At 51.2% G+C, this 21,913-nt stretch overlaps 10 protein-coding genes across 10 annotated transcripts; 5 read left to right on the forward strand and 5 right to left on the reverse strand.

The window, feature by feature from the left end:
* Window positions 1-1,151: 1,151 nt before the first annotated feature.
* On the forward strand, window positions 1,152-2,611 carry J7T55_012483 (uncharacterized protein; the record flags this gene model as incomplete). Its single annotated transcript, XM_053137372.1, has 5 exons — window positions 1,152-1,470; window positions 1,540-2,017; window positions 2,103-2,351; window positions 2,412-2,486; window positions 2,581-2,611. The coding sequence occupies 5 exons, from the start codon at window positions 1,152-1,154 to the stop codon at window positions 2,609-2,611; spliced, it is 1,152 nt and encodes a 383-aa protein (XP_053000280.1).
* A 635-nt stretch (window positions 2,612-3,246) lies between these two features.
* Window positions 3,247-5,358, forward strand: J7T55_012484 (tol protein; the record flags this gene model as incomplete). The annotated part of the gene is made up of 1 exon (XM_053137374.1): window positions 3,247-5,358. One exon carries the CDS (start codon window positions 3,247-3,249, stop codon window positions 5,356-5,358), a length of 2,112 nt encoding a protein of 703 aa, XP_053000281.1.
* Window positions 5,359-5,900: 542 nt separating this feature from the next.
* J7T55_012485 (uncharacterized protein) lies at window positions 5,901-6,167 on the reverse strand (the record flags this gene model as incomplete). Its single annotated transcript, XM_053137375.1, has 1 exon — window positions 5,901-6,167. One exon carries the CDS (start codon window positions 6,165-6,167, stop codon window positions 5,901-5,903), a length of 267 nt encoding a protein of 88 aa, XP_053000282.1.
* A 311-nt stretch (window positions 6,168-6,478) lies between these two features.
* Window positions 6,479-6,996, reverse strand: J7T55_012486 (uncharacterized protein; the record flags this gene model as incomplete). Its single annotated transcript, XM_053137376.1, has 3 exons — window positions 6,479-6,689; window positions 6,810-6,868; window positions 6,949-6,996. 3 exons carry the CDS (start codon window positions 6,994-6,996, stop codon window positions 6,479-6,481), a joined length of 318 nt encoding a protein of 105 aa, XP_053000283.1.
* A 2,010-nt stretch (window positions 6,997-9,006) lies between these two features.
* On the reverse strand, window positions 9,007-10,758 carry J7T55_012487 (uncharacterized protein; the record flags this gene model as incomplete). Its single annotated transcript, XM_053137377.1, has 3 exons — window positions 9,007-10,175; window positions 10,245-10,639; window positions 10,703-10,758. The coding sequence occupies 3 exons, from the start codon at window positions 10,756-10,758 to the stop codon at window positions 9,007-9,009; spliced, it is 1,620 nt and encodes a 539-aa protein (XP_053000284.1).
* Window positions 10,759-11,731: 973 nt separating this feature from the next.
* Window positions 11,732-13,290, forward strand: J7T55_012488 (uncharacterized protein; the record flags this gene model as incomplete). Its single annotated transcript, XM_053137378.1, has 2 exons — window positions 11,732-11,941; window positions 12,001-13,290. The coding sequence occupies 2 exons, from the start codon at window positions 11,732-11,734 to the stop codon at window positions 13,288-13,290; spliced, it is 1,500 nt and encodes a 499-aa protein (XP_053000285.1).
* A 131-nt stretch (window positions 13,291-13,421) lies between these two features.
* Window positions 13,422-14,450, reverse strand: J7T55_012489 (uncharacterized protein; the record flags this gene model as incomplete). Its single annotated transcript, XM_053137379.1, has 1 exon — window positions 13,422-14,450. The coding sequence occupies one exon, from the start codon at window positions 14,448-14,450 to the stop codon at window positions 13,422-13,424; it is 1,029 nt and encodes a 342-aa protein (XP_053000286.1).
* Window positions 14,451-16,646: 2,196 nt separating this feature from the next.
* J7T55_012490 (uncharacterized protein) lies at window positions 16,647-16,952 on the forward strand (the record flags this gene model as incomplete). Its single annotated transcript, XM_053137380.1, has 1 exon — window positions 16,647-16,952. The coding sequence occupies one exon, from the start codon at window positions 16,647-16,649 to the stop codon at window positions 16,950-16,952; it is 306 nt and encodes a 101-aa protein (XP_053000287.1).
* Window positions 16,953-17,907: 955 nt separating this feature from the next.
* Window positions 17,908-18,384, forward strand: J7T55_012491 (uncharacterized protein; the record flags this gene model as incomplete). Its single annotated transcript, XM_053137381.1, has 1 exon — window positions 17,908-18,384. The coding sequence occupies one exon, from the start codon at window positions 17,908-17,910 to the stop codon at window positions 18,382-18,384; it is 477 nt and encodes a 158-aa protein (XP_053000288.1).
* Window positions 18,385-19,183: 799 nt separating this feature from the next.
* J7T55_012492 (isopropanol dehydrogenase) lies at window positions 19,184-20,329 on the reverse strand (the record flags this gene model as incomplete). Its single annotated transcript, XM_053137382.1, has 1 exon — window positions 19,184-20,329. The coding sequence occupies one exon, from the start codon at window positions 20,327-20,329 to the stop codon at window positions 19,184-19,186; it is 1,146 nt and encodes a 381-aa protein (XP_053000289.1).
* Window positions 20,330-21,913: the final 1,584 nt, after the last annotated feature.

Genomic DNA, 21,913 nt, shown 5'->3' on the forward strand with positions numbered 1-21,913 from the left:
TTGAGGACTCTCCCGCGAGTGGACCCAAATCCTGTATAATACATGATACTTCATGTTGCTTCTCATCTCAGGTATCATCCTCTTCACTTACGGACAAGTCCTCTTTTCCGATTCCGAGCTCCGATATTTAACCTTAAATCTGACTCGAATACGTGGATTGTACTGGCTTAGTGCGGCTAATCACTATTGAGCTATATACAAGGGACTCAGAGGCATGTCTCCAAAGGCAGGAAGTACTCAACATGCGAGATATTACAAATGCTTACGCGGAGAGAGTTTCATCCACATGCTAGTGCCAGTTCATCATGAAGCAGCGGTTGGCATGTGTAGTTCATGTTTGTGCTAGCCGGGCTTTTGACTGCGACTACATTGATACTACCCAGGTAAGCATCGGATGTCTGTTTCGGCTTCTTGCCTTGTCGTTTGATTAGTGAACGCGATTGCGAGTCAAGCCGAACTTCGGGAAACGAGTATAGGAGTTCGTCCGCAGCCAAGAAAATATACTCGCAGCGGCTGGGTGCAAAGCAACACAGAATACATACCAACTTTGATACTCAATCACTAAATGTATGTACCCCTTCGTGGAATCGTGGACGCGGATGGACGGTGTATAGAGTTTCTGCCATTCTGCTTAGTTCTCAAAATTCGCTCATAACACCAACTCCATTCGCACCCATGCCATTAGGAAAGTATGTCTATCGGCAGGCTCTTCGTATCCGCCTTCTCACCCATGACTTCCGACGAGATCTCACTGACCGCTGCCGTCGATCCCAAACGACAACGACATCACTTGACTCAGTAATCGGACCAGCGTAGCGACAGGTGAAAACTAAAGGCACCTGATCTGGGAAGCAGGCTGGGTGTGCAACTAGAAATGTCCTCCGTTGATTGTATCTTTCCGTACAGGCACGGTCTGGTGTAAATGTAATGATCACAAGTTGTATCCTCTGGCAGCTACTCGCGGGTTTAATTGTACTGGAGGATTGATGAAGCCGTATGGGACCCTAGCTAAGTCGATCACACACTGCTAAGAGGAATTCATATTTGATCTTTTCGATCCCGAAAACAATAGAAAATAGCAAGTTCCTCCACTTTTATCTTGTATCGATAGACTATTGAAAGCATTATCCATTTGTTGCAATTCATTGAATATGGCACCATCGGCAATAACTGTAGACAGTCAGATTGGCGCCTCTAAGGCATCGGTCGGCAGGGTAGGAGAATGGTATCTTCCAGAGGTGACACCCTCAACTGTTCCGAAGCCATCTGGAAAATTTCATGGGAATTCTCAAATCGACCCAGACCTCCTTCTGGGACACAAAGAGTCCCTGAAGTACGGCCACGCTCTTGACCATTATAGACAATTCGATGTAACGCCTAATACGGGGCGTGAATTCCCAGAAGCAAACCTAGCAGATTGGCTCCGAGCCCCGAACTCTGACCAGCTTATCCGCGACCTGGCCATCACCAGTAAGCTTGTTTCGAAAGTATCCTTTCTTGCCTCAGGTACGAGTATTAGTGCTGATTACGTCGCCCCAGTTTCCCAACGAGGCGTGGTCTTTTTCAGAGCCCAGAATGATCTGACCATCGAGCTCCAGAAGGAGCTCGCCCAGCGCCTAGGCCAGCTTTCGGGGAAGCCGTCAACTTCAGGCCTGCACATTTTTCCGTTTGTCTACGGCGACGAGAAGCGTGATAAGGAGGTCACAGTGATCACGCACGAAGACAAACCCATTGACAAAGGCAAAGTGCACGCACGGCTGCAGGATCCCAACACCACTCCCCCGCATAAGATGTGGCACTCAGACACCACGTTTGAGCATGTGCCGGCGGACTATGCAGTCCTTCGCATGTCAAAGCTGCCTCGGACGGGTGGTGACACCATCTGGGTCAGCGGATATGAGGTTTATGATCGCCTCAGCGAGCCCTTCAAGAAGTTCTTTGGCAACTTGACATTTACGGGTGGACAGCCGGCATATCACGCCAAGGCGGCAGCTAATGGAACGCCGTATTACACAGAGTAAGGTTCTCAACTGTGGATATTCCTGCCATTTTCCATGATACAGATTCACAACTGACACTTTGTCCTTTCTTGCTACACACAGGCAGCGTGGCGCGCCAGAGAATGTGGGCAAGCATATCCGCGCCATCCACCCCGTTGTTCGCACAAACCCAGTGTCGGGCTGGAACAGCATCTACGCGCTTGGTCACCACGTCGAGCACATCAACAATGTCACGCCGGGCGAATCAACCAGGCTACTTGACTGGTTGCACGACATTGTGGTGCTGAACCACGATGTCCATGTGCGCCATCGCTGGATTAATGACAACGATGTAGCGCTGTGGGACAATCGGTAAGCAGCTTCCCGTAGTTCTCCTCTCAAATAAATCGTATTGACTCTAGCTGGCTGCAGTTCCATGGTGCACACGGCGACGCCGGACTACCTGGGTAGTCTTCCCTACGTTTGTAATCCGAGCGTCCCAACTGCGTTAGTTAGCAAGCCACCTTTAATCCGCCCACACCTCACCTATGCTCAGTGGTGCTCGCTGCATAAATCACCCTGACCAACCCTCTAACCCCAGCGTACAATACAGCCAGTTCGTTCTCGCTTAAAATCGTTCAACTTTACACGACTGTCACCGCGCGCCCATAAGCTGGATTCTGGCCACATCTGTCAGCATAATGGCTACGTGCGGGCGGGGTGGGAGGCCCGGCTTGTGGCAGCCTCCGCCAGCCCAATAACTGGCTGCCCCGTCACCCGGCTGCCAGAATCCTGTACTTAAGGCGGTTGCGGTCGTGCGCCCTCCTCATCCTTCCTACTTCCTACTTCCTACCTCCAAGAATCGCGTCTGCTCTGCTCTGGCCGCAGACTTCTGGGCGCAACCTCCGTACTTTGCATAGCCCCATAAGTCACTAAATCCCTGTACTTTCGAGGCTGTGCTAGGCTTCCTTTCCAACACTCATTGGGCTTTGTTGGAGGCCTCCACGACTCGAGGTTGCATAAAAAGCTCTGTTTCCAGGTCTCATCTACTGTGCTAGGCTAGATTCCTTACACATCTCGTCAAGTCCGTTTCATCTAGTACCTACTTGCCTTACCATATCAGAAGTTGGGCAAGTGACAATACCTACACGAAGAAGACCACACCTTCCGTTCAAACGAGGTTTACCTACCTGTTACTTTGCAGATTTTCTGTCTCATCGGCTGCCGCCTTAGCATCGCGACAAACTCTCATACTATCAGAAGAGCTATGTCTGGCTCATCAACAAAGAGGCGGGCTCACAACTCCATTCCACCAAGTGACAAGCACCCCCGCATCGAGTCTTCAGGTAGTCAACGCGATGCAGTCGGCAGGACTCCAGGAAACGAGGCAGCTTCTAGTACCACAGGCGAAGCTGGCAAGATATGTCATGGATGTCGCAAGATCGATTTGGAATCGATTTTCTGTGAGAACATGCAAAATCCAAAACTCCACAAGATCTGGGGCGGTCGAAGGTTTTCGTTGCAACATATGAATCCACAAAACAGCTGTCCTTTGTGCAAGTTCTTCAACCACGCGAAGACCCCTCCAATAGAAGAAACCGAAACCGATCCGATATACCAACTGCGTGTTTTCCCCGCAAAGAGTGAACTAGGTGCTTGGAAGCTTGACTTCGATAACTCGCCGGGCTTTGTCGTCCTTCCTTCCAGCGGACGTTATCCCGCCTCATACCAAAATACCCAAGGAATCATTTTGGAGCTCGACGATTCACGTAATAAGCTTTCGGGTCGTCAGATCCTGCCTCGTGTCGATCTCTCTCTTCTCAAAGGATGGCTGGGGTTTTGTGATAACAATCATAAATCGCTCTGCAAGAAGCCCATCTCGCAGATGCCCCGAGGCTTCCGCGTGATAGATTGCTCAACGCGGAAGATTGTGTCATGGGAGAGTGCTGTTGACCACAAGCACTACGTTACCCTCAGCTATGTCTGGGGAAACGCTGAGGCGGGCTATGCGGTGTCTAAAGACTCTCTTTTGGGCCCATTGCCCAGAGCCATCGAGGACAGCATTGTCTTCACAACTAGTCTCGGCTACCGATATCTATGGATAGACCGGTACTGTATTCCTCAGGACAACATCGCAGACAAGCAGTTGCAAATCCAGAGCATGGGTTTCGTCTACGAGAACGCTGCCGTGACAATTGTCGCTGCAGCCGGCGATGGTCCTCATCACGGATTACCCGGAATCGGTGCGACGCCTCGAGAATCCCAGCCCAGTGTAAAGATTGGAAGCAGGACGCTCGTGTCCATTCCATACCCGAAGAAAGAAATCCTGAACTCGAAATGGAACAGCCGGGGTTGGACTTACCAAGAAGGACTCCTCTCTCGAAGAAAGCTCATCTTCACTGACACGCAGGTGTATTTCCAGTGTAACGCCATGCACTGTCTCGAGAGCATCCAAATTCCACTCGAGAGGTTGCATATACACAACAATAGCCGGATGCAGGACGACGTGGATATGTCTAGAGTTTTTCCCCGCCGAGAACTCGGCAAATCCATCATGGATCTGGATGATCGGCTGCAAGAGTACCTGCGGCGGGATCTCACGTTCGACAGCGACATATTGAATGCCTTTAGAGGGGTTCTGTCTGCTTTTGAGCATAGGTTCCCAAAGCGCATGAAAAGCCTCCACGGAATCCCAATCTACTCAAATCCGTTTTCGACGACCGATTTAGAAGCTTTCGTCTTCGGCTTATCATGGTTGTCTCTCGGATCCCGTGACGACCAAGAGCCGCAACGACGGCCGGAGTTTCCAAGTTGGACATGGGCGGGCTGGAAAGTATCAGGGGTTATGTTCCATTTTGGCGGCGCAACATGGGATGTATCAACGCCTTCACTTGTTGATATATCTGTAGAGTATGCCGATGGGCAAGTGCTTCCGTGGAACGGGAACCAAGACCGTATTCTCGCTAATGACCGCTCGGGCTCCCCTCCCAGCTTTCTCCGCATATGCGGCCCGACTCTTGAGGTTCAAATATCTCCAGATGGCGAAATACTAGGGGACGATGAAGGTGGGATTTTGGAACAGCAGAGAGCACAACTCATGGCTAGCAGGATTCGAGAGGCGACGCGCCGGTATCCATATAGCGCTCATCGAGCAAAGGCAAACGACGACGGGACTTTTCCGCTCACCTTTCTTGTTTTGGGCCATTCGGATTATGATATAACTTTTCTTATCCTCTGTCAGCCCGAGGGTTGCCTCCATTTTGAGCGAGTTGCTTCCGGTTTTATTGGAAAGTGCCCAGCGGATTGGGATTTCGAGGTAAAGCTGATCATGCCCGATGCCTTGATGGGCTGGACAAGGCGAGAGGTCCGGATAGGATGATTTCAGGATATCACTAAGGCCTTAATGAGGCGTAATTATACGCCAGGGCGACGAATTTGCGCAGTGATTTTTCTTGTACTTCCAAAAGTTTTCTCGCCTCGTGGTTTTTCTCAACGATTTGTAGACTATATTTTCCAAACAACTAATTCCTTCCCGTAAGTGGGAAACTTCCATTACGAGCTGTAGCATGTTAACTTGAGCTCTGATCAGACGTTCCGTCCAAGTGGATTGGTACTAGCGACCTCCCTTCCTCAGCCGCTGCGTACCTTCATGCATTGGAGGGCCCTACGCAACCGCACGGCCAATGCATGATGAATGGAAGGAGCTGCCACGAACTACAGTATCGCGACACTGAAGGTCACCGAAGCGCCCTGACGGAGATCAGATCAGAGGTATGCTAGGTGTACCTCTGCTGCCTGGAAGAGAGAGTCTCCCTCTCTTCTATAGAGGCGCACAGCTACCTCTGATCAGATCTCAAAGCACGAGAGTTTGTGTATATTTGCATGCCTCCTCGCCCTACTTTACTATGCCTTCTTTTAGCTTTAATGTTCATAAGGCAATCTAGTCCAAGAGTATGCTGTTGCGAACTTATAATCTCGGGCGGGGACACGATGATGTCGTTGACGCAGTTCACGCAGTTCTCCACGTCCGATCATCGACCCCGAGCCCAGGCGCGTGATCAACGTCTCGACGACGTCGTGGTCCATGTCCCAGTACACGTCGCTCTTTTCGATCTCGTGGAAGATGATGGTCATGGCGTCGATCATGGTCATATTCACGTTCTCCATCACGAACCGGTACTCGGTCATGTTGCTAAACACCTGCTTGGACGGGATCTTATTCGCGAAACATTCGCGAACCTGTAATCCACCATGAAGGACCTCCAGGTCGCGGTGGAGGGGAGTGCATGGCCTCTTATAACCTCTTCTTCATAAATGCGGCTCTGTCCATCTGCGGCTCGGTGATCGCGTTCTGCTGTGTGAAGCTCTGCTCGTTGCTGTTCGAGTACGTATTCGAATTCGCGTACCTAGCGGTGGTCGGCATCGCCGACCTATAAATAGCCTACTTGATGGGTCACCTGTCATCCCTCCTAGCAAGGGAGCCATGGGTATCGTCTCTTTCACGAAGATGCCTTGCCGTCCACGGTCGCAGGCAGGGCCTCGATGAAGCTCAAGGCCTCCTGAATTTTCTCGGTCGTGACCTTGATGTTTTCGGTCAACGCCTCGATCAACTCGGATGCGTCGACCATCTCGTTCTCACTCCGCATCCCGGACATCTTCATGCGCTGGATGATGAACAACTGCCGCTTAGCCCGCTTGGTCGTGTCCTTGCTTAACTGCGTCTAACACAATATGATCGGTTCGCCTGCTGGACGTCGATGATTGTCGCCTGCCCGCCAGGACCTTGCCCGATGGTCGATCAGTTGTCCTAAGTTGTCTTCATCGTCGTACTTGCCGTCCCTCCTGGCCGTGTTCTGCTGCCCATCTTCGCGCGGGTCCTGCGCCTGGCCCTGGTTCGTGAAAGGGTTGAAGGTTCACTGCAACAGCTGCGACACCCCCGCGGTAGCCAGGTGGACGTTCATTTACGGACGCGCTCGCGAATGTCGCGGTGGACGCCTATGTTCTCGCTCACGCCCATATTCGCATCATCTCTCCATGTTGAACATGTTCGGTATCGCATTTATGTCGTGAAACAGACCGCCGTCACGAGCGACATCCAGGAGACGGAGGAAAGAGAATGCGGAGAGTGACGTGTCATCCGAATGAACCAGGTGAAGAGCCTATATACGCCCAGAGTACGTCTCGGGCGTTGCTTAGGCAGCGCGTGATCCCATCCGTCGCGCAGTTGCTCCTCATCAGCATGGCATGCTATTCATGTTGAGATCCCGCTCGCGCCCATTAGTTGTAATGTGACGAGACGAGTGGAGTTTCTTGAGCTAAGGGGCGTGGTTGCATGAAGTATTCCAGGTGGCGTGCTGCACATTTCTAACCAAATATGTCTGCTTTTCTGGCGTTATTCTGCACCTCAATCTAAAACACGTCGCAATCAGCAGCGTCCCCCACTAGGGTACTTGGAGAGCCCCAAAGAGTGTGGCATTGGCACAACGAAACATCTCCAATGTTGGTTTAGCTTTTATATTTAAATATATATCAAAGGGGTCCAGAAGCTAAAGGGCCTATATAATTAATTATATAGCTAGGTATTTACAAAGGATGGATAAGTAAATGAATAACTAGTTACTTAGCCGAGAATGCTCTAAAAGGATACAAGGCAGCAAAATACACTAAAACCCCATCAACCAATCACATAGCACACAAACCTTTAGTCAGCTACCTCCTCACAGCTACCAGTCATTGCTTTTGGGATGGGTCACCAATCTCCTGGTATTGGGCGGGGGCAGGTGACCAGTCTCCTGGTTGCATAAAAGTTGTTTGTGATCAGTCACAAAGCGTTACTGGTCAATGGTGCACTCGGGGGTCGATAGTGACCAGTATCTATAGGTACCAAAAAAGAGGCATAACCGGTCTCAACAGGAGAGCCTAATTCCAGTCAGCTCACAGACCAGAAGACTGGCCACCATCTAGAGCCCAATACCGGTCACCTCACAAGCAAGAGGGCGCTGCATACCAGTCTTGCATCATCTTTTTTCAACCAAGGTGACTGTCACCCATCCCGCCCAATGACCAGGAGGCCAGTCATTCATCCCAAGCCTAATACCAGTCATCTCACAGTGGCCACCCCGCAAATGGCACTGCGTACCAGTCTCGCATCCTGCTCATATCAGTATGCAACAGGCATCCAATCACGCCTTTTCCAGTATCTAGCCTTACTTACCCTGGTGTAGCAGCTCATGTCAGGTTGATTTAGGCAGCAGGCAACTGCCGGCTACGGTTGGCTAAGGGGCCCGCCGCAAAGCCCTTCCTGGTACCCGGACGCAGGCTCGCTCTGAATATACTCGAGGCAGGTTTAACCGAGAAAAGCCACCTTCACTCAAGGCCACTTTACATTCACCCCTTTTCACCTTAGCCAAGTCATAATCTGGCCTGTTGTTCTTTCTAGATCCAGTGGCAACTTGATACAAGGGAAGACTATATAGGTAAAGGCCTCGGTGATCGTAGAGGCTTCCGCGTGATGAGCATCGGTGAAAGGCCTTATTTTGACCCGTGTGCTGTGGGACGAGCTGAGGCTCTACTTCCAGAAGAGGAGACGGAGAAAGAGGATCTTTAGAACTGGTCAAAGTCGTACGCAGCAGGTTTGATGTGAATTGCAATCTAAATTTGCCACGAGTGCGGTCAAGTTAGCTAGTTAGCTCACCCATTTTTAGGGCCAAATTGTTACTTCAACGTGTCCTCGCATACCGTCATTTCTTCATTGATTATTGCTTTGCTGTCACTTCAATGAATCTTCTCTGTCGGTTATGACCAATTTGTGTAGCCATAACTGTCCAAAGGCATAGATCGTGGCCAATACTAATCAAATCTGAGCCTTCCCCCCCAATTTTAATGACGGCTTCGGGAATACGGGCTTATTTATTAACTATTGTTCAAATTGCAAGTCGGCATTCGCGTGCCCAGCCGTTTACGGTCAATGAATCTCTTATAAGGCTAGTCAGATGTTGATATAGGAATAACTTTGATTCGCTAAGCCTTAGACGGCGAGCAAGTTGACCAAGTCAGTGATAGGCAAGTTATCTCCATCCATCACTAGTCTTTCAATCCCGCCAATCTTCTCGCTGCTAAAGCCACTGACTTTCATGTTGTCCCTGAACTTCTTCGTGGCTCCTGCACTCGTATTCGAATTCGCAGGAGTTCCAGGACAATCCCGCGCGACCACCTCGTCTAGCACTTCACCCGACTTCAGAAAAATGGTCACACTCGCAACAGGCGGGCTCGGATCAGTCCTGCTGTTGGACAGATACTCCTGAGTGAATCCGTCGTCCTCGACAACCTGCATCTTCTTGGCCACATTTCTCAATGCCTTGCTGGAGGCCCAAGGGCTGTCGTCTCGATAATCCTCTGTCGATGGTGGCTCGCCCTTGAGAAGCGTCACCCCCAGCACGTACTGGATCGAATGGTCGCGATCAGCATAGTTCTGCAGTACGCCAGGCTTGTCGAGAATCAGTACGATGGGCCTACAGGCCTTGAGCGTAATGCTCGTCACGTCCCGATCCGGATCCAGCCCGCGGTCGCGCAGTCGCTGTGATTGTTCCCGCATGGCCTCGATAGCGAACAGCGCATGACCCTCGCAAGGCACTAGCTTGAGAGCCACACGCTCCATAATATACGTCTGGAAAATGGAGTAAGGGAACTCCGCCGACGTGGCAAGGTGGCCGGGCTCCGGGGCTGGGAACTCGAACGTTTTGCCGCGCCAGGTGTTCTCGTAGAAACCCCATCTCGGCATGCTCAGCACGGTACGGGCCCCGGGCTGTCCGTTCCGCACAAGGAGGGCGATCTGCACGGCTCGCATGCACGCATCACCCGCGGCCCACGCCTTGCGGGGGATCGTGTTGGTACCGGCACGGAAGACCCGAAGCGGAGCGCCGTCCATGAATACATGGGATATGGCCGCGCATGTCTGGTCTTCGCTCAGCCCCAACAGCCAGGAAACCACGGCCGTTGATGCTAGCTTAACGAGGGCGGTGTGGTCAAGGCCAAGATTGTTAAAGGAGTTCTGGACGTTGAACGTCCCCTGGATCTCCGTCGCCTTGATGAGCGCCTCCAATAGCGTATGGATGGTCAAAGGCGGTGCACCCGATCCACGCGGGATATTCGACTGGGTTATCCAATCGCTCACAGCCAATATTGCGCCAAGATTGTCTGCAGATCCCAGCATGATCATTAGTATCTGAAGGTTGAGAAAAGGAGTTCATGGATTGAAATACTTACCGGAAGGGTGGCCCCAGTCAACTCCGCCAATGCAGTCACTGAAATCCAACCAGCGGATCATGGTTCCCATATCCCAAGCCCCTTTCACCGGGTCCAGCACGAAGGAGGTCCCCGGCAAGCGGAAACCATAGCTCACTTCGGTGCCTGGTATGAATGGGCCTAGAAGCGTCTTACACTCAGAGCTGGTGTTCGCAGCCAAGACGGCACATCCAATAGTGTCAAGGAGGACTTCACGAGATCGTCTCCATGCCGTAGGATTGGTTATTCTATAGTGAAAGACATAATCTTTAATGTCAATGATAAGCTGGTCCCAAGGTGGAAGACCATCTCTATCACGGGCACTGCTTGAAGCCATCTCAGCGTCGCGATACACGTCAATGAAAGTTGCTTCACTACTGCTTGATTGCGTTATCGATTGCTGTCTCCAGCAAATATGAGCACCTGAGAGTCTACTCTACTCTTGTGTCAGCACGGAGGCACCGAGTAGACGGTGATTCTCGGATATGGAAGTCATGGCCTTGCTGCTGTCTACTCCATGTAACACTCAAGGTTTGGAGCTCCCCACAATGGTTCATGGGTAGTATGCGAGATAATGAACTCTTTTTTGACTAGGAAGTGAGCCTCACCGTAGCAAGGTACATTGGATATTCGCACACCGTGACAGGGTTGCACATCCTAGTCCAACTTGACTCAAGATATTGTTCAGGACCACGTCACCTATCTCTTCTCGATTTGGAAGAAGCACCGCTTGCTAAGAAAGTCAACTCCAACTTGGAATGCATCTCATCGGCACCTCATGCCGAGACCTGGTCAATACATGCAAACTCGAGGTCGCTCCTGTATATCATTAGAAATGTTAGTCAAATTCCTGTTTAAATGTATATATCAATAGTAATACCACGAATTGATTTTATATAAATATAATTCTTTTTGATTTAATAATATTACTATCAATTTTGAAATTTTTGAAATTAGCCTATTTTGCACTTTATGTCAAATGATACGTAGAGTCGTTCCTCGAAAACAACAATTTCAAATCATATTGTATATATAATTATTTTAAGGCTTTTGAATAGTCCATCGCCCGCTACCGGCCATCATGTATACTCTTTCTTATGCATATCATCTCTTTTTCGGTGGCTGGGGTGTCCACATTTATATACACTTTTATGATATCTGAGTATCACACGTACAATTTTTGCCAAAAGCTAAGTCGAGAGGCGGATCATGGCTGATGCAGTCAATGAGTAGAAATGTCGTCCACTTTTTCTCAACTGTCTTATCGTTGTTATATACAAGTTACGTACAACATCTTGGGTCTTCTCACACATTCAGAACCCCCATGCACCCCGGGCTTTGTGCTGTGAATGAAGGACAGTAGCGATCACAATCTGTCGCCTGAGAGAAGACCCAGCCAAGGTGCGGCAATTACACCCAGCGTTTCCAGAAGCTCTAGAGTTCTAATTTTTTTTGGTGGCTGAGTAGGCATGCAGCGGTCCACGCACACCGAGACCGGCAATCAAGATGTCTATAGCATCTTCACTCCCAACCAGAAACTTGCCATCGTCCTGGTGGCCAGCGTGGCGGCTTTCATATCACCAGCCTCAGCGTATGTGTACCTACCTGCTATGGCTGCCATGGGCGAGGATCTGGGTGCCTCTCCAAATAGTATGAATTGGAGCATCACGACCTACATAGTATGTTATTCCAAATCAGCAATACTTTCAAGAAATATTGAGACTGAAACATCGGGAAGATCTTTCAAGGCATTGCCCCCTCGTTTATGAGCAGTCTCACGGAGTCCCAGGGCCGACGCCCGGTGTACATCTTGTGCCTGCTCGTATACCTGGCAGCAAACATCGGGTTGGTGCTTCAGAGGAGCTATGCGGGACTCCTGATCCTGCGATGTCTCCAGAGCACCGGCAGCAGTGCCATGGTCCTGTTAGGCACGTCCGTTATCGCGGACGTGTCGACGACGGCAGAACGGGGCAAATACTACTCCATCGGGTACACTGCCACCTTCTTGGGCCCGGCAGTGGCACCGGTCCTAGGTGGCGTGCTCACACAATATCTCGGCTGGCGATCGGTGTTCGTGTTCCTAATCATCGTCGCTGGGGCTGTACTTGTCGTGATACTGTTGTTCTACCCGGAAACCTCACGTCAGATTGTGGGCAACGGGTCCCAGACTCCCCAGCCGTGGAATGTTCCGGCATGGCAACTCGCTACCCGAGCTGTAGGGGAAAAGAAATATAGTCAACAGCAGCCCGAAGAGCCAAAAGCCGCGGTATCGAGAGGTACGAAGTTGTCTAATCCCTTGAGGTCACTACTCCTTCTCTTTGACAAGCACACGGGCTTCATCCTCTTCTACACCGGGCTCGCCTATGCAGCATTCAACTTCGTCATCTCGGGACTGCAGGCGCTACTCGTGGAAATCTACGGCCTGAACGAGCTGCAGGTCGGGCTTAGCTACATCCCGATAGGCGTGGGGGCCATGCTCTCGGCCGCGGTGCTCAGCCGCCTAGTCGACTGGAACTACCGCCGCCTCGCTGCAGAGCACGAGTTCCCTGTCACCTACACACGGCAGCTGAAGCTTGGCAGCTTCCCCATCGAGAAGGCACGGCTGCAGATCGCCTTGCCGATGGCGTGGGCAGCCAGCGCGGCGGTGCTGGCCTACGGGTGGGTCCTGCACCGAGGCGTGCACCTGGCGGGTCCTCTTGCGCTGCTGGTGGTGATAGGCTTCTCCAACACTGGGACTGTGAACGTCATGACCACCCTGGCCATGGATGTCTACCCAAGACACAAGACGACGGTCTCGAGCGTCGCCGCAGCGACGAATCTGGCCAAGTGCATGTTCGGTGCTGCTGCATCGGCGTTCGTCTTGCCTTTGATAGAGGCAGTAGGGACTGGGTGGGCGCATACGTTGATGGGGCTTGTTTGGGCCTTCGCTAGTCTTCTGCTCATCCTACCTATCTTGAAGGGACCGACGTGGAGAGTGCAGGAAGAGGGAGAAGGAGGACAGAGGGAAATAACGGTGAATGAGAAGTGAATGACAGAGTCACGTGCCACGTGGAGCATTGGCGCATAGAGCGAATTTGGCCTGTAGGTACAGATACATACTATCTTCCAATGGTGGAATTCAGGGACCCTACCTAGAGAGGATCACAGGTATCCTTGTGTCTACTTGTCGTCGCCTTTGCAGCGCTGGCAGATACAGTCGAAACCCCACGTCTTCTTCAGCAGCGCATTGCGTTCCTCCTGCAGAATGCTCATGTCCTTGCCCAAGTACGAGATGCAGATCTCCTCGCCTGCAGCAATGTCCTTCTTGGCCCTGAACACCCAGGCCCTCCCAACTCGCTCCTTGTCCGTGTTGGGGTCGCAGTTGTGGTTGAAGTAGCTCGCAGACGGCCACACCCCCCAGCCGAAGAACTCGCTTCCCTCGTCGTCCAGCGAGCGTATACCAAAGCTGTTCCGCACCTCCTGCCTCTTGATCGTGCTCAGCATCTCTGCGCTGGCGATCCGGGCTAGCTCGTCCGGGAGGACAAGCGCCAGGAAGTAGTATGATGCGATGTGTCGCTCCAGGTCCACAGTCGATCTGTACGGGTGAGCCTCCCCTTCCAGCGCCAGGATGGCCTCCCATTGCCCCGGGTCGATGTGTTGGGCCAGGGTGGCGTTGATCTGGAACGATACGACGTCTGCTGAGAACCGACCTTGTTTTATCGATGCTGCCAACAACCTCGACAGCTCCTGCTTCGAGTGACGCTGACTAGGAGCACCGCGGATCCGTTTCACGGACAGTTCGGCCATGCTCCATTTGGTCTCGACTTCTGACCTTGTCGGGGCCACGGCGGCCGCAAACTCGTCTGAGTTCGTGCCCGACTTTTTAACCTGCATCTCCAGTTCGCGCCATGCCTGCAAGCAACCCGGACTATACCGGCCTTTCCATTCCGTTTGGCAATCCTCGGAACAGAATGACAGGCCGTGATCCGGGTCACGGACAGGGAGTTTTCTGCCACGGTCGTACAGAAAACATTGCCAGCACACTTCATTGCGATATTCCCTGAAGAGAACATGTGCCGACAGATCGTTAGCGACGTGCACCTCCGTCCCATTTGCGATATCCCGTGTCGCAAAGACTCCTCTTCCAGCGCCCGGGACTTCCCTGATGCTGAAGAGATCTGACCGTGGCACTTCCGAAAGGTTGACCATGCTTCCGGGTTTGATGTCGTCAGCTCCGGCCAGATCCAGGCACGGTGTGACTCGAAGTTCTCACTAGATCTAGCTTCAACACGTGGTTTGAGGCAGGGGACAGGACTGCGCCTCGATTTTTGTCACTGATGTTATTGCATGGTGTTGTCGCGTGGGCCTGAATGTTGGGTTGGATGAACACGGGTTGACGTAGTGAGGCTTGCTTGATCGCACGGAACGACGCTGGTCTCAAAGCCCGAGACTAAAGAAAATTTTCGTCCGTTTTGGTCAAGCGGATAGTGGCGTAATTTGCCCCTTCACCGCTTCCTTATCAAACGCAGTGCTTAACTCCCAATCGAGTCATTCAGTGCCCCGTCTTATTCGCTGACACGAGAAGTGAATTGTGCGCTGTTTGCTTTTTGTATGGTGTTTGAAACTCGCCCACCAACACTCAACAGTAGGACAAGGAGCATCGAGCGAAACCTGGGTTAAGTTTCAATTGACCGACTGACGAAGCGCCTGCATTGTCAACTACAGATATATATTTTCTTTTCGTGTGAATATATTTTCTTTGTCGTTCATTATGAACGACAATGCTGAATTTTGTGATCAATTGGTGTGAGACTTTACCCCATCAATCACCTCCCTGACTCCTATCTGGCATAGTGTATGTAAATGCTGTCAGGCTGTGACCCTGGCGAGAATCAGCTGAGCCTGAACTATACCATCGGCCAACGGTAAGGAATACTCAATCAGTATCAATGCACCCACGTTGGTATCATGATTGACCTTTCAATTCAAATGAGGTGCTGAAGCGCTCAGTGATTGCCACCGTTCTACTTCAAGAGGGAGTGCTGGGAATTATAACCATGCCACTTTCAACAAAGACGTATCCTCATAACTGAGTAAACCTTTTTATTTGGTGTCGCTGCTTCTGTCTTTAAGGTGCAGGATTTCTGAAGGCCTAGTCTGCCGAGATGCTTATTTTCCAGCATTATCGCCGGTTGGTACAGTTTCAAATACCTTGACTTTTTGGAAGTTGCATCAATTCAACACTGGATTGACTCGGCCATTTTTACAGTCGCCAGGAGTTAGCCCTGGCTCGCAACAGAGGCCTGGACATCAAATGAGCCAGTCGAGCGGACCTTTTCCGGAACCAGGCAGTATGCCTCGAGGCAATGTCTCAGTCTGTGCAAATCATTGGGAGAATGCTTCTCCCTGAAGGAGACATACAATAGCTCTTTCGCAGTCTGTTTCGTGCTATCAGATAGTATCAACGTGTGTGAGGACTGGGTGTAAGTCAATGAAATCGTGTACGGGTTAATTGTAAGGAATAATTAGGCAGGAGCACTATTCAGCTAACAAGAGGAACAACAATAGTGACGAAGTAACAGTCATCCAGAGTCCGACGATCCATTTACCTTGCACAAGTGATATAAGCTGCTGACAAAACCCCAGACGAGACAGAAGTGGCATTGAACAACAGCAGCACCCGAACATGGAGAAAACGCAATGTCTTTTGTCAGTGCTACCGGAAGACAGAGAACATTCGTCGCGAAGAATTGGAAGGTTTGCCTTGCAAGACGTAGAACGTAATCCTAGGTACCTAATTATGGTGAAGCTGTGTATGTAGACTACTTATTGCTTAGATATTCAAGGGTCTCGCTCCTCCAAGAACGTATGTCTGTGCAGTAAGTAACCCCTGGCCCTTGCGGGCGGTCTTATTCGTTGTGACAGTGCGCAGCATATAGACTATCTAGACCAAACTAGTGACGGTCTCCACCCGGACTACACCAGCAACCTTAATGCAGGCGGCTAGGTCAACTTGTAGTCTACAGTTTGGGTACATTGGGTACATGCTCAGACGTACCAATGTATAAACATTTCGAACTCTTGTTGTTCAACTGGAGCTTTGACGGTATTGAAATGGACTCGAGCCACTTCGATACCCCGCTCGAACCCAGACTACAAGCACCTCAAGACATCCACCTGCTGCAGCACAGCCCGGCTCCACTTTATCTTGATGGCTGTGCTCAAAAATCCTTGACGTGTCAACAAAGCTTGAAGCTCCTGCTGGCTACATCCTTCCCGACAAACTCATCCTTGAGCACTAGAAGAAGAACTTTTCACCAGTTTCACACTTCTTTGGGCCAATCTAGATTACACATTGTCCTTGTACCTTTCAAAGCATCACATTAGCACCCTTGTCCAGCAACCATGGTCGGACTGATCCCAAACACGCTCTTCCTGGTGGTCATCACCTCGACCCTCCTAGCCGGTCTTCGACGCGGAAGCGGCTTGACCTTCCAAACAAACCAGATCCAGAACGCCACTGGCGCCAAGGCCGTCTCTATTTACCTGGCCATCGGCGAGTGGGCATACGAACGTCTTGTGGGCTTCGCGAAGGGCAGCCGCTACTTCAAGTTCGACCCCAACGTCACGGTGGATGGGGTCAAGGATCAGGTCAACGAGTTCACTCAGGGTATCAAGGCTGCCGCAGAGCATCTCACGAAGACTGAATGATAGGGAATGGACTCAGCGGCGGCTGCAAGAGGCGGCTGCATGGGGTGGCCGGACGGGTTGTGCCTTGATTCTCCCTGTTTGGTTGTAGGTGCCACCTCTACGAAGACATGGGTAAGCCAGGCGCATCGGGGGTGCCCACTCTCTGGACTACGTATTTTCCATGTGTATGGACGTGGCTTGTGGATTGAACAATCGAAGCTGTGGGTGTAGAGGAGGCGAGCTGTTGAACCTGCGTGGGGGGATGTGGAGAGAGGTACAGGTTGTAGGTGGCATTTCCGTGGCTGGTTCGGCACAACAGGAGACGAAACAGGCATGAACGTGTATGGATTTGGGATGTATCTGTAAGCTGGGGCAGTGCACCGTAAGCTTGATCTTTGGCTCTGAGAATAAGACTTTAGGTGTCACACGTGCGCTCTGCGGCCCTCTTTATGCCAGCATTGGCAAGTAACACGGACACAAGCGGCGGATGCAATCCAAGGGCGCGTCAACCTGATGGTTTACAAGTTGAAATTAGCCAGGCTAAAGTGGTAGGCTGTTAACAATCCCAACCGCATGATCGTATTCCGAACGCCGCTGCGGGAACGAGCACCGATGTAAGCCGTCAGTGCACGCGCACACCTCGTTTCGGCCGAGCGCCGAACCGGCATCGGCCTGCACGCATGATGGGCTGCTTACGGTACGACAACCGAACAGCGCCCATGATCAAGCTATATACTGACGTGCGGATGTCTTCTAAAGGACTGAATCCCGCTGATGTGACTTCTTCTCTTCCATTCTTTGATCCGGTCCATCACCTACTTCGTGTGTAATTTCTCCTCGAACCCATAGATAGGCGGTAGACGTGTGAAGGATAATACAACTACAAACATCATTGATACCTTACTGCCCCTTCAGACTTCAGGCCAACACTAAAACAACTCGAGAGTCAGTCAAGAGGATTTCAAAAAGTCTCAATATGTCTCATCCATCGGGCATAGCAGAGCTCCCAAGCGGCTATCACCTGGAGCGGGGTGTCCCTTCCATCACGGAGTATCGCAACCTCCGCAAGTCAGCCGGCCTCACTCCCGTCACCGAGGCACAAGCTGCCTGCGTGGCATCTGGCAGCTGGTATGGCTGCCACATCACTTGTCAAGACGAGAACAACGGCCAACTTCGAGCTGTAGCCATGGGTCGAATCATCGGCGACGGGGGATGGTACTTTCATATTGCAGATATGGCTACTCTGCCCGTTCACCAGAGAAAGGGGCTTGGGAGCTTTATTTTGAAGCATTTGCTGGCATATATCAAGGAGAACGGTCCCGAAGATGGGACCCCCTACATCAGTCTGTTCGCAGATCCGCCTGGGCGGAGATTGTACGAGAGCAATGGGTTTGTTGCAGGTGAACACTTCAATGAACTTGGGATGGTCAAGGCTGAACCGAAGAAACTTTGAGGATCGAAGCCCTTTGTTAGAACGCTAAATGAAGGTGCCGGATCAATCTGACCTGTATGGGTTTAGTAGCGTCGAAGTATGAAAGCTCATGGTCGAAGTGGCATTGGCAGGTCTGAGTTCCTGTGCCCCGCGAGAATCGAACGTAAGCAATGGCAAGATCTCGAGATAAACGAGATCGACGATGTATTCCCTCTTACATCCGTACGTGAAGACAAATCACCAGGAGTGCAACTGCAGGTCGTACCACCTGATAGGAATGGGTAGACGAAAAGCACTTTGGGTCAGTGGCTAAGATCGATGCTACCCAAGCATGCAAGGAAGGAAAAAGGCGATTTAGACGTTATAACCAAGAGCCATGATCTGTCACCTCAAAGTAGTCGAGAAATGTTAATCAGTGCACGAAACATTCTTGCTGTAGAGTATGAGTCGTTACCTTACCGTGTAGATACCTGGTATACAATGCTGACGAAGGAGAGCAGCCCCCTTTGTTTGGGCTTCAGACCACGGTGGATGACGATGGGAACTACGAGACAATTTCTACGAATTGAGGTTGATCTGGGAGAACGTATACATTATACGTGCCTCATGCAGCCGGTCTCATTCAATCGTTTCCGCCGCACACAATAATGAGACTGACATGAAATTTCACTTGAAATCCTTGTTGGCTCGAGTAGTAATTGACAATTATTTTTCGCTTTCTGCCGACGACGTCGCATCTTGGGATTGTGGAATCTACAACATACGCCATGTGCGACGATGAATCTAGCAATCGAATAGAGAGAACGGAAGTCTTGTTGTATTAACCTTGGTTGGGCACAAAGACAGTATAGTTCCTCCACCCACCATGTTTCCTGGCATGCTCCGTCGCCTTCTCATGCTGGTTCAGGGTGAACTCGGCCAACTCGGATCCGCTTTCAAACCCGATCCTAAGCCGACCTTGCTCGATCATCCGAATAACCTGTTCAATGGTCTTCTTGCTGCACATCCATTTCCCCTTAATCTGAATATCCTGCATCCCGACAAAGACGTAGGGCACAGGGAGGTCCGCACTTGAGCCGCCGCTGAGGACAACCCGACCCTCCCGCTTCAAGACTTGTACAGCCGCCGAAAGATAAGGCGCAGGACCTTTCAGCTCTGCGGGGGTCCAATCATTATAGACTTCGGCCCCTGCGCTATTCGGTGTCTGTTGCAGAATGGCGGCAATGTCGGCCTCGATGTCACCTGTCATAACAACGCATTTTAGCTGAGGCGGACTCCCCAGCTTGGTTTTCATCGCCTCAAGTTTTGCACCGCTTCGGCCGAGAGCGATGACATTGGCACCAATTGCCAGAGCAATTTCAACTGCGAGTCCGCCAAAGGCGCCCCCTGATGGTCCAATGACGACTGTCTCCGCGACTTTGACATCGGCTGCCTCCAAAATCGCACCAGCAGCGACCGCATAGAACGGGATGGCCGCTAGCATGCTTGTCGAATAGCCGAGCTCGACACACAAGCGTTCTTCATTGAGCGGGTAGACATTCTCTAAAGGCGACTTGTGGTACTGTTGCAGGGTACCATCTCGCCACTCGCCTTGGATCAGCTTCTTCCCAGCAACGAGCTGGCCGCCGATATGCCCAGACATGATCATCACATTTGGGTCGTCGCGCCCGCGAACTGTAGAGTCGATATAGACCAGATCACCCGGCTTTACGCGCACGGCGTCATTGCCAACGGCGTGAACTCGTCCGATGGCGTTCGGATTGGGTACACAGGGCAGCGGGAAATTTGGCAGTTTGATAGTGCCATTGTGAACGAGCTGTGCGCAGGACGGGATAGGAGATGCGAGTATCTGCGTGACGACTGAACCGGTAGTTGCTGATGGGAATGGAAGGGGCACAATTCGGAGAGGCTGTGAGAAGGACTCGATCCAGAGGCCGCGATTTGTGACGTGTTCTGAGGATGGCATTGTGGAGGCTCATTTACAAAAACTTCAAGGGTTTTTTGGATGTGGTGTTGCGATATTATACTAAGAACTATAGTGGCATTTGTGAGATCACATCCAGCGCCATCTTCTCGTTATATACAACCATGTTGTGGGTATTTTATTTGTCTTATTCAGGTCGGCCTATTGGCATACTCCGAGGTGGGTATCCGAGGCCAAAAATTGGGGCCCGTCTCGCTGTGTTGAGAGGCCATTTAACACCAGGCCCTGGTCATCCTGCGTAAATCCGGACCCTTACGGACTGGAGCGACTACCGTGGAAATACGGAATGGAGACTGAGTGGATTCATACTACGTGTAACACCAGTAAGAATTCCAGTAAGGGTTCCAGCGGACTCTGCATTGCACCGGTCCAACTCGATCAAAGCATCTTCCTGTCATAGCCTGATAGGCCACGCTTACCTGAGAGATGTCAGATGTTCCAGAATATGCAAATCAAGCTTGACTCGACCTCGTCCCTTGGGCACCAAAATTCATCCGTTATATATGTTGGAAAATACCCTCGATCTCACGGATGGGATGGAATTGCGGCATGCCTCTCCTGTCCTCGCATAGCTGCCACATACTAAACAGTGTATTTGGCGAGCTGGTAGCCCGAAGTCGGGCTTGGGCCGTTTTGTCCAGTATTGGAGACTGGCGACGATGTTAAGGCGCACGTGTTGGCGAAGTACCGACGGCGTGGTCTCACTGTCGTGCCAAGATGCTTTCAAAGACCTATGAGATTGAGGCTCTGCGGATCCGCCACGAAAGTTTCGCTTGGCCTGCATTCAATCCAACCGTAAAACATGCCAGGAGCAGGCCCGTTGCAGGAGACCGGGCCGAGGTGAGCTGTTTTTGCACGCAATGCTCGCCAGCCAGCAAAGCGGGAAGTACCAAATCGCGGCTGATCGGGAACTATGTAGAATATGATCGGGCATCGGGGCGAATGAACATGCCGAGCGAAGCAGACGCCACGGGAGATCCCTAGATATCCACTGAAGTCGGCACACAGATTACTTGACTAAGTACGTTAAAATGCTGTCACTGACCTGTGGTGACCACATGATGCCTCCCAACATTTGCATATATTCGAAATTAAGATAAATTGAGCCTATTTCAGCAGTAGCTGTGGGGCCAAGCGGGCACCATCCATTTGCTTCCGGATAGCGGGCCACCATACAAACAGCCCCGGAGTGGGCCATTTCGAAGAACTGCCATATGGGTTCTTTTCCTTGTGAGCAGACATATTGTACTACAGGGACTATGTTTCCTCTTTGCGGGCGCGATTGTGCCTTGCTAGGCAACTTATGAGGTAATTTGCGAGCTGCACACTCACCGTTTCATTTCCAGCGTATTTGTTATGCTTTAGACTTCAACAAGCGCGTCTTCGTGAGCCCAATGTCAGACTATGCACGAAGTAGGATTCGCCCGCGAGCAATCATGCTACTCTGGTGCAGATGATGCAATCCGCATCTGCTGCATTCCGGGAGGGGCTTAAGCAACTCCATTCGCAGTCTCCGACGGTTGTGAGGAGAACATGATTACAAATGCAATGTTTCATAATCAAACC

The sequence above is a fragment of the Diaporthe amygdali genome (assembly GCF_026229845.1).
Source record: "Diaporthe amygdali strain CAA958 chromosome Unknown NODE_2_length_3802984_cov_64_841326, whole genome shotgun sequence".
Taxonomy (NCBI): Eukaryota; Fungi; Ascomycota; class Sordariomycetes; order Diaporthales; family Diaporthaceae; genus Diaporthe; species Diaporthe amygdali.